Source organism: Prunus avium, chromosome 8 (assembly GCF_965620075.1).
Source record: "Prunus avium chromosome 8, drPruAviu1.hap1.1, whole genome shotgun sequence".
Classification (NCBI taxonomy): domain Eukaryota; kingdom Viridiplantae; phylum Streptophyta; class Magnoliopsida; order Rosales; family Rosaceae; genus Prunus; species Prunus avium.
In genome coordinates this window covers 32506448-32521440 of record NC_142291.1, presented here as the reverse complement: position 1 = coordinate 32521440, position 14993 = coordinate 32506448, and the positions used below count along the sequence as shown (strand labels likewise).

The 14993-nt window shown below is 36.7% G+C and overlaps 1 protein-coding gene and 2 pseudogenes across 2 annotated transcripts; all 3 read left to right on the top strand.

Annotated features, from left to right (window-relative positions):
• The first annotated feature begins 1108 nt into the window (after positions 1–1108).
• On the top strand, positions 1109–6124 carry LOC148292569 (non-functional pseudokinase ZED1-like). Its single transcript, XM_088246172.1, has 2 exons — positions 1109–1254; positions 5109–6124. The coding sequence occupies exons 1-2, from the start codon at positions 1238–1240 to the stop codon at positions 5905–5907; spliced, it is 816 nt and encodes a 271-aa protein (XP_088102298.1). The 5' UTR covers positions 1109–1237; the 3' UTR covers positions 5908–6124.
• A 591-nt stretch (positions 6125–6715) lies between these two features.
• Positions 6716–8039, top strand: LOC110768105 (non-functional pseudokinase ZED1 pseudogene; annotated as a pseudogene).
• A 1740-nt stretch (positions 8040–9779) lies between these two features.
• Positions 9780–11724, top strand: LOC110768103 (non-functional pseudokinase ZED1-like; annotated as a pseudogene). Its single transcript, XR_015826116.1, has 2 exons — positions 9780–9985; positions 10332–11724. The product of XR_015826116.1 is annotated as a non-functional pseudokinase ZED1-like (transcript).
• The last annotated feature ends 3269 nt before the right edge of the window (positions 11725–14993 follow it).

The following is a 14993-nucleotide window of genomic DNA, read 5'->3' as shown; positions in this document are numbered from 1 at the left end:
CACTTAACCCCCTAAATCTCTAAAAATTGCTAAAATTTTCTCACTTTACCATTTCCGTTCATTTTCATTCACAAAACTGTTAAGTATGCTGACGTGGCATGGGTAGTCTAGTAATTTTAGTTTCTTATCTTCTCTCTCTTTTCTCTCTCTCTCTCTCTCTCCCTCTGCCTCTTTCTTCTCTCCCCTCCCCTCACCAAACCCAACCCTCACCCTAGATCTAACCCTCCATGAAATTACTCAACACACCCAAACCACCACCACTCAATTTTAAAAAAAAACTCCTTGACAACCACTCCCCATCTTCTCTCTTGGCAAAGATAGTGAGAGAGAGATATATATATATAAGATGAGGGAGGGTGGGGTACGAATGATGGAGGTGAGAGAAGAGAGAGGCAGAAGGAGGGAGGAGGGGTTGGGATGCAATAGAGGTGCACTGGGGGTTGGGTCTAGGGAGGGGAGGGGAGAGAAGAGAGAGGCAGATAGGAGAAAGAGAAGAGAGGAGGAGAGGGTTGGGTGCAATGGAGGTTGGGTTTGGGATGAGAGAGAAGAGAGAGGCAGAGGGACAGAGGGACATAGAAAAGAGAGAGGATAAGGAGCTAAAATTATTAGAGTGCCCATGCCACGTCAGTATACTTAATAGTTTTGTGGATGGAAATGGATAGTAAAGTGAGAAAATTTCAGGGGGTAAAACAATAAATAAGCCTAAAATTAAACAAATGTTTATAGATTTGGACAAGCAAAAAGAAAAAAAATATCTTTTTAAAACGCTAACGAGTCTAACCAAGTGGAAAAGAGCCTTCATTGGCAGATTAGTGGTATTATGTTCGAACTCTCATGACATTCATTGGCATACTAGTGGTATTAGGTTCGAACTCTCATGGCACATTGGTATAGTGTGTGAGAAACTTCTTTCTCCTTGTAGACTATATCTTGTATTTAAATTTTAAAAAAAATATTTCTAAAATAAATTAATAAACAAACAAATAAATTTAAAACGTTGGGTTTTTGGGTCCCACTGCATGTTATTCCTAGCAGTGCGTTGACCCTGCAAAGCTCACCAATAAACTTAGAAACTATTATATAATTCTCAAAGAACCTGAAACTAACGAGCTAAACTGGTGCTTGAGTACGAAATCTGCAGCATACAAGGAGGAGATATCAACAATTTGCTGTTTGCTTTGGGGGAATCTGAGTTAAGGGGCCTGGGTGCTAGACAGAGAAATTTCAAGTGTAAACAATGCCATTCAAATCCTTGTAAGTTTTTTTTTTCCCGGGTTTTAATCCTTTAACGAAAATATATAGCTTTCTTTTCCTTCAAGGTTTTTTTAGTAAGTTAAAATTTTCGTGCTGCTCCCAAAATTATTGTCTTTCTTTTAGTAAATTTGTCTTACCCCCTCCAAATTGAATTTTCCTTAACTTCAATCCATCACTTTTTGTTCTTATTAATAAAACTCACTTTTATAAGTAAAAACCCATGACTATGATCCACCTCATCAAGTTATCTTGTAAAGCTCATGATTTGATTTATTGTAATTTTCTGATTCCCAAAATACCCCTACGTATTTGCAATTGTTGTTTTCTCCATTGACTGTGCTTAATATACTTTGAACATATTTGCTGCAATTCAATGTCATTAATATTCAAATGGTGTCTTTTTTTAGATAGAAAAATGGTGTTTTAAATTGGCTTAAATTTAGGAATTTTTAAGGTAAGTTTTTTTCTCTTTAAAAAAAAAATAATGTTCAGTATCTAAAAAAGTAGCATTCAGGGCCTATTGAATTTATAAAGAAACATTAAAATACCTATCTCGTTTTAGCATAAAATAATATACCTATTATATAACTATTTTTTCCAACTTTAAAAAAAAATTATATACCTATTTTTTACATATCTTTTGTAAATATACCTATTTTTAATTTATAAAAAAATGTGCAGAAATTTCAATTACACAACATACCGATTTTCTGACAATTTTTTTTGTGTGTGTGTGTAAATAATGTACCTATTTTTAATTTATAAAAATATTTATAGAAATTTCAATTACAAAAGTAACGGATCCTCTTTTTATATAAATAAAGTACCTATATTATAATACATATGTATAATTTTTTTATAGGTACATTATTTATTGGACATGTAATTTAGGGATTTTTTGTTTGTTTATTTTAGGGATTGACGATGTGTAGACGGAATGCCAACCAAAATAAATGGGGTGATTGATATGCTATTAATAGGGAATATTAATTATAATTAAGGTAGATAATGACATGCTTGAAAATAAATTATAAATTAAGAGTGTTGCTATTTCCACTCACCTGTCCTATTTCCTCACCCACCTTATTTTCAAAATTTTAAAGACTAATTTACCCATTCATAAAATAATTTATAAGGATTATCTAATTTTTGACACTGTTGAGGCCCAAAAAATCCACGGCTTGGCCCAAATGAATTCCCGGCCCAGCACAATACCTTATTGAGGAAAAACCCGACTTGGAGCACACAAAAGTCCGCCATACACGAGTCACACTCCACGTGCCATGCCAAATAAATAATCCGTCATGCTAAGGATCAAGATTAAGATTATAAAGTGCATTAGCTCTACAAATCCATGCTAATTATCCCATCAAGCATAATGATTAAAAGCGTGCCAAGCGACATGCCATGCCAAGCGGGAAATTATTATCTCACACCCAATCACACTATAAGCTTAAGTGGGCCCAAGCCACTCAAATGCCCGGGGCTTGCTTGAGTGGGTTATGGTGTGGATGGTAACGAGTTGTCATGAGGCCCATCGATGGGTCCAGAAATGGAAGTCTCGGGTCGCTTGGGGGCCTCGGGATTTAAGCCCATTTTCTTAGGCCCAAATGTGGGTAAGCACAAGAGAGAAAATAACCCATTGTTTCAACTAGAGTAGCCCAACCAAAATAGCCCATTGCTCCAATTAGAATAAGCCAACCAAAAAGCCCAACATTTGATAGGATTATCTCATCCATTGGATAGATCATGTGGTTGTCTTAAAAAGCCCATATAATTAGAATAAAAAACAGCACAAGCCTTGGTACTCAGCTGGAAGACAATATCACGAGAGAGCTTAGGGAATCCACATGTGAAAGGGTTGCTGGGAGGCTAAGGAGCAAGTTTCAAGTGAAAGCCTTCAAGAGACCAAGGGATATTGGCACGCAGGGAGGGATGCCATCCCTTGAACCAGCATGCACACCCATTTTATTTCCTTCAGCAGATTTGGCCATGGAAAGAGGAAGAAAGAGGAGAAAGAAGATAGGTGAAAATGGAAGCTATCCTCTGAAGCAGCCGCGAGAAGAAGCATTGGGCTCCCAAAAATCTCTGATTTTGTGGGATTGGGCAGAGCTGATTTTGCCACCATGAGGTAAGTAAGGAGGAGAAGAAAGGGAGAGGAAAGCTTAGCTAGATTGGGAAGAAATCATTAGGGTTTCTTGGAGAAGAACCATTCCCAACAGCTATAAATAGGACCCCTTCTACCCAACACAACACAACCCATAACCTTCAGAGAGCAAGCTTTCTCTCTCACTTGCAAACTCAGTAATTTTCGTGCTATCCTTGCCCATTTCCCTTATTTCCCCTGTTTTGGTAGATTGATAGAAGCTTTGGCAGAGTCACTGTCAAGCTGCCGGAAACTGCTAAGGTCACCCAAAACTCTTCACCATCCTTCTCCCTCTTCATCAAACCTCCTTAGAACCCCTTTCTCCTTCCATTAGAACCTCTGTCTCTCATAAACACTCACAGCTCTCTCTAAGTGCTAAACCCATGATAATTCTTGCTCCCATGCCATAAGTCCCTCATGCCAAGTTAGAAGATTTATCTGTAATTTGTCGTTGTTTTCATTGGTGAAGGTAACCAAAGAGTTTCCTAAGGCGTCATCACCCTTTCGAGACATCTTTGGGGCTTAATTTTCGAACTCAGACACAAAGGGGACACTTGCATCAGATTGCTCTTTACAGCAGCCCAGCCCACTTGCTGACGGAAGAAAAAAGCCCCTACAGACACATGTCCATTAACTTAACCTATACAAACAATGTTAACTTTTAATAACTAAAAAATTCTTAAAACCAAAACCAAAAACCCAAGTGTATGTTAATAATGATCTAACATTGCAGACAACTCATCAATAGGAGTATAAATGGAAGACTGTCGTTTTTTTGTTTCAACAACTAAATAATTCTTCAATTTGTTTTGTTTCTAGAGATGCCAATACAGTGGCACACAGTCTTGCATATTTTGTTATTTCATCAAGGGTGATGATTTTTCCACTCCCTTTTATTTTTTTAAATACTTTTTAATATAAAAGAGAGTGTAAGTGGACAAAAGAGGAGTGGGAACATACAATTTCCAACAAAGGGAGTGTAAGTTAACAAAAGGGGAGTGGGAAAATCAGCTCCATTTCATCAATGGACATGTTCTTATGGGATAGGGACCCTCCTGCTTTCATCAAGAACTTGTTGGTTGAGGCTGTAATCGGTTTCAATTTTATTGAAATAAATACATCGTTCCCACTAAAAAATATAGAGAATTTGTTTAAATTAATAATTAACTGGTATTTTAGGAATAATGGTGGGTGGAAAGATAGGATTGTGTTTTTTCAAATTTACATGGTGGGTGGGGATATAGGACAGGGGGGTGACACATAATGTAATTTAGTTAATAATATTAGGACAAATCTATCTCACATGGCAACCTATTCTAAATTTGGGTTATAAAGATTTAAAAATAGGTGGGTATATGATTAGGATATAATAGTTGTAAGGGTCTATATCAGAAGAACTCTTTTTCTTTCCTTCCATACATAACAGGAAAGGAATGCTCACAACTGAGCATATATTATTATTGTTTTTCAGTTTGTAAGAAATATATGAAAGGTGAGATTTGATCTCTTTGGATTTCATGTAAAGTTCTAAAGAACAAAATGAAAAGAGTGGGTGCTATGCTATGTCTTTTCATTTTAGAATTGGGATTGCTTCTTGTGATGGAAAATCTAATCCTATTCGATGTTACTCTACTGCTGAGCTCATCAGAGCTACTAACAACTTTGATCCTTCTTGCATTATAGATGACTTACACTTCGACATGTACAGGGGTATTCTAGATAACCGAACAGTCATCATTAAGAAGTACAGACATAGGGACAGGGCTATTCGTGATATTATCATATCAATGCAGATGAGCACCCATAAGAATTCCTTGAAATTATTAGGCTGCTGCTTAGAGTTCGATACACCAACTTTGGTGCTTGAAAATGCAGGAAAAGGAGGTCTCAACTATGATGGGAGTTTAGTAGTGGATAATGAATTATTACCATGGAAAACTAGACTGCGTATTGCAAGGCAGCTTGCTAGTGCACTTACATACCTCCATACTGCCTTTCCAAGGCCCATCGTTCATAGGAGAGTAACATCTCGCTGCATTTTATTGGACGATGACTATGTTCCCAAACTCTTCGACTTTTCATTCTCCATAACCATTCCTCCTGACCAATTGTATGTTGAAGAAAATTTCTCAGCACGGACACCGGGGTACACGGACCCTACATACCTGAAGTATTGTCAAAGTTCAGAAAGAACTGATGTTTATAGCTTCGGTGTGCTTTTACTTGTATTCTTGACGCGAAGAGCTGCAATGACAAAACAGGGAGCAGAAATTGAACTCCTTACTACAGATTCGAAACTTGATGTTTCTGATGGACAGATTCAAATAGAGACAATTGCGGACCCTAAAATCCTTGAGGAAGTCGGGGGAGATGAGCAAGCACAACAGCAACTGCAGGATTTCCTAGCACTGGCATTGTTGTGCATCCAAGACCAAAGTGAAGCAAGGCCAGATATGATTGATGTGGCCAAAGAACTCGTACGAATTGAAAAGTCTATCTTGCCTTAGCTAGATATGATGCTTAATTTACTTATCCGCTGCATTTGTTATGCTAAGCTCAGTCTTTCACCTGTTCAAAGGGTTGATGCTATGCTAAGCTTTTTGTATTAGAAGAATATCCATAATTATCATTATCTAATTAAATTATCTGATTATAAATACTTAATTATGTGGATTTCAACCATCAAGCAAGGACCACCTTCTGATTGATTAGATCCGTTTGAGTTTCATGTCATGCTCAAAATCAATTTAAAACCAGTAAGACGAAAATGGGCTTTTCAAGTATTTTTTTTTGGTTGACGTCGTCCATGTCGTATATAGGGCTGAAGCCAAACCCAATTTTTTGTAAAACTTCGCCAGCCTATATAGCCCAGCCCATCCCTTAAAAAAATTAAAATAATTGCCATCTTATTCTTATATCCTACACCCAATCCAATTTTATCCTCCAACAGCCTTCTTTTCTCTCCAACCAAAAGCCAACCCGTGTGTCCCTTTGTCTGCTCATCTCCATGTGCCCACCTCGCTTCATTTTTATTTATTTTATTTTTCTTGTACACTACTTTTTCTTGTGATTTAATTATAAGATTATCAATTGTGGAAAATAACATAAGAACCTTTAAATTGGTGGAGCATGCATGCATGATACAAAATAAATAAATAAATCGATCACGCATGTGAAAAATAAAAATTTATTAAACAAATAAATAAGTAAAACATATTGGTTCTTCTTTGCATCCCACTGTATTTCTTAAACAAATAAAAATTGTTTACTTGGGGCAATCTGAGTCCAGTTTCTAAGGGGCCTGGGTGCTAAACAATGACATCCAAATCCTTGTAAGTTATGTTCTGTTTTTTTATAATTTTATTTTATTTTATGGGTTACATTGGTGAGAATAACCATGGCACCTAGATTATCGCTTGTATTAAAAATCAAAAGTTTATGTGATGTCTTTGGATTTCATGTGAAGTTCTAAAGAACAAAATGAAAGCAAACTGTCCATGTTCTGTATTTTTCTTGATTAATTATTTCCATTTCATCAATTTGTATTCATTCTTGTGCATTTGTGTTTTACCTATCTATGTATGTATTAGGTTCCCATTGTTTCCACGTTCAAGCAAGAACAAGAAGGAAAGAGAGAGATCATTCTTGGATAATGGAGGCATCTTACTAGAGAAGACCAGTGCTTCTTGTGATGGAAAATCTAATCCTATTCGCTCTTACTCGTCAGGGCTACCAACAACTTCGATCCTTCTCGCATCATACAAGATGATGGAGACTGCCAAATGTTCAAGGGTGTTCTAGACAACCGAACAATTATCATTAGGAAGTACATTATCCGTGAGAATGACAAGGACAATGATGAAGTTAGGTCTCGTGCTATTCGTGATATTAAGATATCAAGGCAGATGAGCTCCCATAAGAATGCTTTGAAATTATTAGGTTGCTGCTTAGAGTTCCCTCTACCAGCTCTGGTGCATGAAAATGCAGCGAAAGGAGTTCTCAGGGATGATGGAAGTTTAAGCGGGGCTAATGGAGGTCAATCCTTGTTACCATGGAAAACTAGACTGCGTATTGCGAAGCAGCTTGCTAATGCACTTACATATCTCCATACCGCCTTTTCTGAACCTATCATTCATATGAATCTGAGATCCACCTGCATTTTGTTGGATGATGACTATGTTCCCAAACTCTCCAACTTTTCATTCTCCGTAAGTGATTCTCCTAAGCAATCCCATGTCAAAGGCGATAACCAAATAAGGGCATCTGGGTACACTGACCCCGACTACCTTGCAACTGGCTACATTACCCAAAAAACCGATGTTTATAGCTTTGGTGTGCTTTTACTTGTACTCTTGACGCAAAGAGCTGCATCTAGCAATCAGGCAGGAGAACTGGACATTACTGCAAATCCGAAATTTCATGTTTCTGATGGCCAGACTCAAATTCAGACAATTGTGAATCCTAAAATATTGAAGGAGGTAGGGGAAGATGGGCATGCACAACAGCAATTGCAGGATTGTTTAGCACTTGCAGTGTCATGCATCCAAAACCAAAGTGAAGCAAGGCCAAAAATGATTCATGTGGCCAAAGAACTTGTACGAATTGAGAAGTCCATCTTCCCTTAGCTAGCTAGCTTAAATAATTTATCCATTACATTTGTTATGCCGTACCGAATTGTAGTTTGGAAGCTCAGTCCTTCATCTGGTGAGGGGTTGATGCTATTCTATCTGTATTAGAAGAATATCTACAATAATTACACTTATATAATTGAGTTATATTGTGAGAAATTATGAAGGTTTTCAAGCAAAGCACCTCTCTCTGACTTGATCCGTTTGAGTTTCACTTGTGAAGTTCAAAATGTTTTTAATACATACAATTCAACTTATCTGGAGGGTGTAGGAACATTAATGGGATATACTACTTTCTCCATGTGTGATCAATTTATTTCGTTCTTTGTGCTTGTGTTTGATGACCTGTACATATAAATACGTATCAGGCTCTCATTGATTCCATGATTCACAGAGGAGGAAAGACCGAGATCATTCTTGAAGAATGGAAGCATGCTATCCAAGGATCCCATCAGGATTCAGGCCATGCATCTTCTTATAGTATCAGCAAATTACTATTTTCCTTGGCATCATGCATCTTCTTAATTTGGTCTTGTATCCTCAAAGTGCATATATAATTACACCAATTTTACAGTTTTCTCTCAATTATAAACCCTGACCTCGTGATTTTTTCGGTTACTTGGTGTCGATTTCTGATAGTGTACAAAAGCAAGCATCCTATGCTAAATAGATTCAGGAAAAAACATTTCTTGAAAGCATCATTTGTAACTGAAAAAAAAAGGACAAAGAAAAAAGAAGATGACTCACACTAAAATTAGGGGAAATGAAGTCATCATTTCAAGCAATTCTCTCATCTCACATCTACTTTGTTTTTATCTTCTTTCTGACTATCTTCCTAATGCGTGTGGTCCTTTCTTGATATCCCAAATCGGCAAGGGAATAGAGGGGAAGGCAACCTATTTTCTTTCTATTAAAGGAATTGGGGGAAGCTTCCGTGCATCTTCTTCCCAACAAATACATAAAACGGACAATTTCAGTTACACTATATGAGGTTTGGTGTAATTGCAATCAGACCTTACATGTTTCTTTTATTTCATTTATACTCATTGTGTTACTTTCTTATATTAAAAATCTAAGTTTGACGGATGAAAAATAGAGATATATAAAAGTATTAGATTAATCTTTGAGATGTAAAATTAAATAAAATATCTAAAAATTTAATTAAAGAAACATTTAGAAAAGCAAGATCAAGAAATCTAAAATTTGGACTACTTTGTGCTAGAAGATTTGGTATCTCCAATATCATTATTAAAGGATCTTCTCGTGTTTTAGTTCGTCTACTACAACATCAACACATACCACCTTGGCGAATTTTCTCCTTAGTTTGCAATATTACAAGTTTGTCTCATCAAGTACAAGTTACACAATCACCATATCTTTCGTGAAATGTCAAGCTCTCAAATTTTTAAGAGCACAATCTATCGAGTACACACAAGTATCCCATAACCAACTGCCTAGCCCTTAGTCCCCCATTGATATCTTTAATTTTTTTCTCTTTTAAATGTGAAATAATGTTTATGACATTTTTTGTATCTGAAAAAGATAAATCTTTTTTATTATTTATTTTATTTTATTTTATTTTGTAAGATGCAAAGTTTGTCACAGATTTTAAAGTTAGGTGGTGTATGTGGAATTAATGAAATCTGTGGCATCTGTCCGTAATTACAGAAAACCGCAAGGACCGTGACGATACAAATTTTTGGGTTCCACTGCACGTTATTTCATAACGGGGCGTTGTGCTTGCAATTTCTCAGAGAGAATGAAAGTAAAGAGCTAAACTGCTACTTGAACACGAAATCTACAGTAGAGTGGGAGGAGATATCAACAAATTACTGGTGCTTGAGCACGAAATCTGCAGCAAATTACTGTTTACTTTGGGGCAATCCGAGTCCAGTTCTAAGGGGCCTGGGTGCTAAACAGAGAAATTTCAAGTGTAAACAATGGCATTCAAATCCTTGTAAGTTTTTTTTTCCCGGGTTTTAATCGTTTAACAAAAATATATAGCTTTCCTTTCCTTTAAGGATTTTTTAGTAAGTCAAAATTTTCGTGTGGTTCCTTTAAGGTTTTTTTTTTAGTAATTCTGTTGTAAATCGAAGTAATCCATGAATATAACGAAAGCGGCTGAGATTTGATCTCTTTGGATTTCATGTAAAATTGTAAAGAACAAAATGAAAGCAAAGTGTGGGTGCTTATGCTATGTCTTTTCTTGAGAATTGGGATAGTTTATTTGTTTTCATTTCATCGATTTCTTATTCATTCCTTTGTGCGTTGTGTGCGCTCTTGTGTGTGCATATATATGTCAGGTTCTCAATCATTCCATGTGTAAAGCGAAAGGAGGAAAAGGAGAAAAGAAAGAGATACTTCTTGAGGAATGGAAGCATCTTACTAGAGGATCTAATTGCTTCTTGTGATGGAAAATCTCATCCTATTCGTGGTTACTCTGTGGTTACTCTGCTACTGAGCTCGTCAGAGCTACCAACAACTTCGATCCTTCTTGCATTATAGATGGATCACCCTTCGCAAACATGTACAGGGGTATTCTAGATGACCGAACAGTTATCATTAAGTACCTAGGCTCGACATGTCAACATGAACATGGACATGGGTTCGACATGGCTATTCGTGATATTATCATATCAATGCAGATGAGCACCCATAAGAATTCCTTGAAATTATTAGGCTGCTGCTTAGAGTTCGATACACCAGCTTTGGTGTTTGAAAATGCAGGAAAAGGAGGTCTCAAGAGGGATGGAAGTTTAGTAGTGGATAATGAATTATTACCATGGAAAACTAGACTGCGTATTGCAAAGCAGCTTGCTAGTGCACTTACATACCTGCATACAGCCTTTCCAAGGCCCATCATTCATAGGAGTATAAAATCCCACTGCATTTTATTGGACGATGACTATGTTCCCAAACTCTTCGACTTTGCAGACTCCATAACCATTCCTCCTGACCAATTGTATGTTCAAGAAGATGTCGCAATAGGGATAAGGGGGTTCATGGACCCTTCTTACGTAAAGTCTCGTCAATGTTCAGAAAAAATTGATGTTTATTGCTTTGGTGTGCTTTTACTTGTATTCTTGATGCGACGAGAAGCTGCACATTGGAATGAGGCAGGAAATGTGTGGGAATACCTTACTGAAGATCCGAAACTTAATGTTTCTAATGGACAGATTCAAATAGAGACAATTGCGGACCCTAAAATCCTTGAGGAAGTCGGGGGAGATGAGCAAGCACAACAGCAACTGAAGGATTTCCTAGCACTGGCATTGTTGTGCATCCAAGACAAAATTGAAGCAAGGCCAGATATGATTGATGTGGCCAAAGAACTCGTACGAATTGAAAAGTCTATCTTGCCTTAGCTAGATATGATGCTTAATTAACTTATGTACTACTTTTGTTATGCTAAGCTCTCTGTATTAGAAGAATATCCATAATTATCCTTTTGTAATCAAATTATCTGATTATAAATACTTAATGGTTGTACTTCATGGTAGGTGTTTGTGATAATGTCACAATGTCCTAAGTGACTTGTACTATTTTGGGTAGTGTCAATGGGAAATAGTACGTACTTTTTAAGTGATTGTACTTCATGGTTTTGTTTGATCATGAAAAGGGAAAACTTGTACGCCCTGGCATGTAATTAGTAGGCTTTTAACAAGCACAAAATGAATGTGAGCTACACTTTGCTCATTTGGGTCTCTCATTGTTGTAGTGTTAATGTTAAGCTCTCTATATTTGAATATTCAACCCACTCTCTAATCTTCTTATGTAATTCATAGTTCCCAAAAGAAAATTTGTAATGTTCTGTTATCATTTGTAATATTCATTTGGAAGGAGTGAGGGAAGATATGGTTGATGTGAAAGGCAGTTGCGGAAATGAGGAAGGCAGCGGCGGAGATGAAGTCTGAATGGATTTGCTCTGTTTATTTAGCCGAAGCTGTTGGTTGGCAATTTCTAGGGAAGTTCATTAAATATTGCTAATTGTTTTCGTTTTTTTTTTTTTTTGTCTGATAATGAAAGGGGAAAATAGTAATTTCCTGTAAACTTCTTTGGCCGACTCCACTGTACGTTGATCATTCGATGGCATCGTTGACCTGGCAATAAACTTCAGAACTCTACTCATTCTCAAATGAAAGCCATATCCATCAGGCCATGCATCTTCTTATAGTTTCAGTTACTTTCCTTGGCATCATGCATCTTCTCAATTTGGTCTTGTATCCTCAATCAAAGTGCATGTATAATTACACCAATTTTACAGTTTTCTCTCAATTATAAACCTGACCTCGTGATTTTTTCAGTTACTTGGTGTCGATTTCTGATAGTGTACAAAAGCAAGCATCCTATGCTAAATAGATTAGTGTATATCATTGCTGCTCGACAATATTATATAAAGTGTTAATCAACCTCAGAGACTTCGACAGAGGCTCTCAATCGAAATTTTCATGTGGCTGAATCCCAAAAGTTGTTTTGTAAGGAAATGTTAGAATTTAGGAGGTGTGATGTGTGTTGCTCTGATACCACTGTTGGATTGTAGGGGAAACAAAGTGATTTTATTATACTTGGAGGAGAATAGTACATGGCTTGTGTAGGCTAATTGGCCTCCTTAGGATATTGGCTTATTGGCCACCACACTTGACTTAGATTAGTTTGGGCTATTTGGTCCTTACACTTTAATTGGTGAGCTTATTGGCTCTTAACATAGTTTAATTTGGGTAGCTCTTGGCTCCCTAATAGTTTGGGAGTCTTCTTGTTACACTCCAATTTGCTTTATTGCATTGCATGCCTATTTATAGGCAATCTTTGTTCTAGAAAGTTCTTCCATCTTTAACTCTCTTTGTCTTGTACTAGAATGTTCTTCAAGCTTGCTTTTGTTCCACCTCCTTATTCTTTTCTCCACAACTCTAGATTCTTCCAAGCTTTGCATGTGGTTGCTGACTTCCAATCAAGCTATAGCACTTTCTTCAAGCTTCGAGATTTCTCCATCTTTTGAAGTCTTGACTTCTCTAGAATTGTGTAGAATACAAATGGGCATTATTTTTTCAACACTCATCCTTAATGCGCATTTGTGTTTCTCCACGCATGCTTTGTATCCTTAGTTACGGAAGAGTCTTGTTCACATTATGCTCCTCCCGAAGATAGCATTGATGAAGCTCTAGTTAATGCTGCAGCTCTGTGCTCGTGTGGCACTTTTTTTCATGCTCTTGTGGCAGTTTCTCTATTCGTAGTTAGCTTGATAGTTCTTTGTCGGCAATTTTATTATTCTCAACGCCCAATTTTTTTAGTTTCAATCATTTGGGCTTCTTTTCTTCTTCTTTTTTTTCTTTTTCTGGGTGTCTTTTAACTTTTTGCACACCCCACATGGAGGAAAGTTTTTCCTCTCATGCCATTTCTTTTATTTGCTCTATCTCCTCCTCTAGAACTTTCTCTAGATATCCTTCCCCTTCTCTAGATTTCTCGAAACCTTGAATTGAGTATTGATAACACGTACCTTACTTTCTTTGCTTCCTTAGAATCGGCCCATGCGCCCATAGTTGATCGAACCTGCTTTGAAGTCGGCCCTTACTCCCAAAGCGATCGAACTAGCTCTGACGCCCAATGCGATCGAACCAGCTCTGATACCACTGTTGGTATGTAGGGGAAATGAAATGATTTTATTAGATTGGAGGAGAATAGTACATGACTAGATGTAGGCTAATTGGCCTTCTTCATATTGGCTTATTGGCCTCTTTAGCATATTGGCTATTTGGCCACCACACTTGATCTAGATTAGTTTTGGGCTATTTGGCCCTTCACTTAGATTGGTGAGCTTATTGGCTCTCAACATAGCTTCCTTTGGGTAGCTCTTGGCTCCCTTAGTTTGGGAGTTAATGGTTTACTCCACATTTCATTGTGGTTGCATGCCTATTTATAGGCATTCTCTTGTTCTAGAAGGTTCTTCCAACTTCAACCCTCTTTTGTTCCTTTTTCCAACCACAAGTGTGTGGCTTCATCTAGAATCTTCTACCATATTCATTTTGCTTTGTTGCCTTGCAACTTCTTTATTGTGAGCTCTTGACTTTTCTAGAATAATCTTTAAGGTTTGCATATGGCTGCTACCTTCCCATCAAGCTATAGCACTTTCTTCAAGCTTCTAGATTTCTCCATCTTTTGAAGTCTTGACTTCTCTAGAATTGTGTAGAATACAAATGGGCATTATTTTTTCAACAGGAAAAAACATTTCTAGAAAGCATCATTTGTAACTGGAAAAAAAAAATGGACAAAGAAAAAAGAAAAAAGAAGATGACTCACACTAAAATTAGGGAAAATGAAGTCATCATTTCAAGCAATTCTCTCATCGTCTACTTTGTTTTTATCTTCTTTCTGACTATCTTCCTAATGCGTGTGGTCCTTTCTTGATATCCCAAATCGGCATGGGAATAGAGGGGAAGGCAACCTATTTTCTTTCTATTAAAGGAATTGGGGGAAGCTTCCGTGCATCTTCTTCCCAACAAATACATAAAACGGACAATTTCAGTTACACTATATGAGGTTTGGTGTAATTGCAATCAGACCTTACAGGTTTTTTTATTTCATTTATACTCCTTATGTTACTTTCTTTTATTAAAAATCTAAGTTTGACGGATGAAAAATAGAGATATATAAAAGTATTAGATTAATCTTTGAAATGTAAAATTAAAGAAAAAAATCTAAAAATTTAATTAAAGAAACATTTTGAAAAACAAGATCAAGAAAATTCAATTGTGTGTCTTCCATCCACTACTTACCGAGGAATTGTTAAAATTTGGACTATTTTGTGCTAGAAAATTTGGTATCTCCAATATCATTATTGAAGGATCTTCTCGTGTTTTAGTTCGTCTGCTACAACATCAACACATACCACCTTGGCGAATTTTCTCCTTAGTTTAGTTTGCAATATTACTAGTTGTCTCATTAAGTACAAGTTATACAATCACCATATC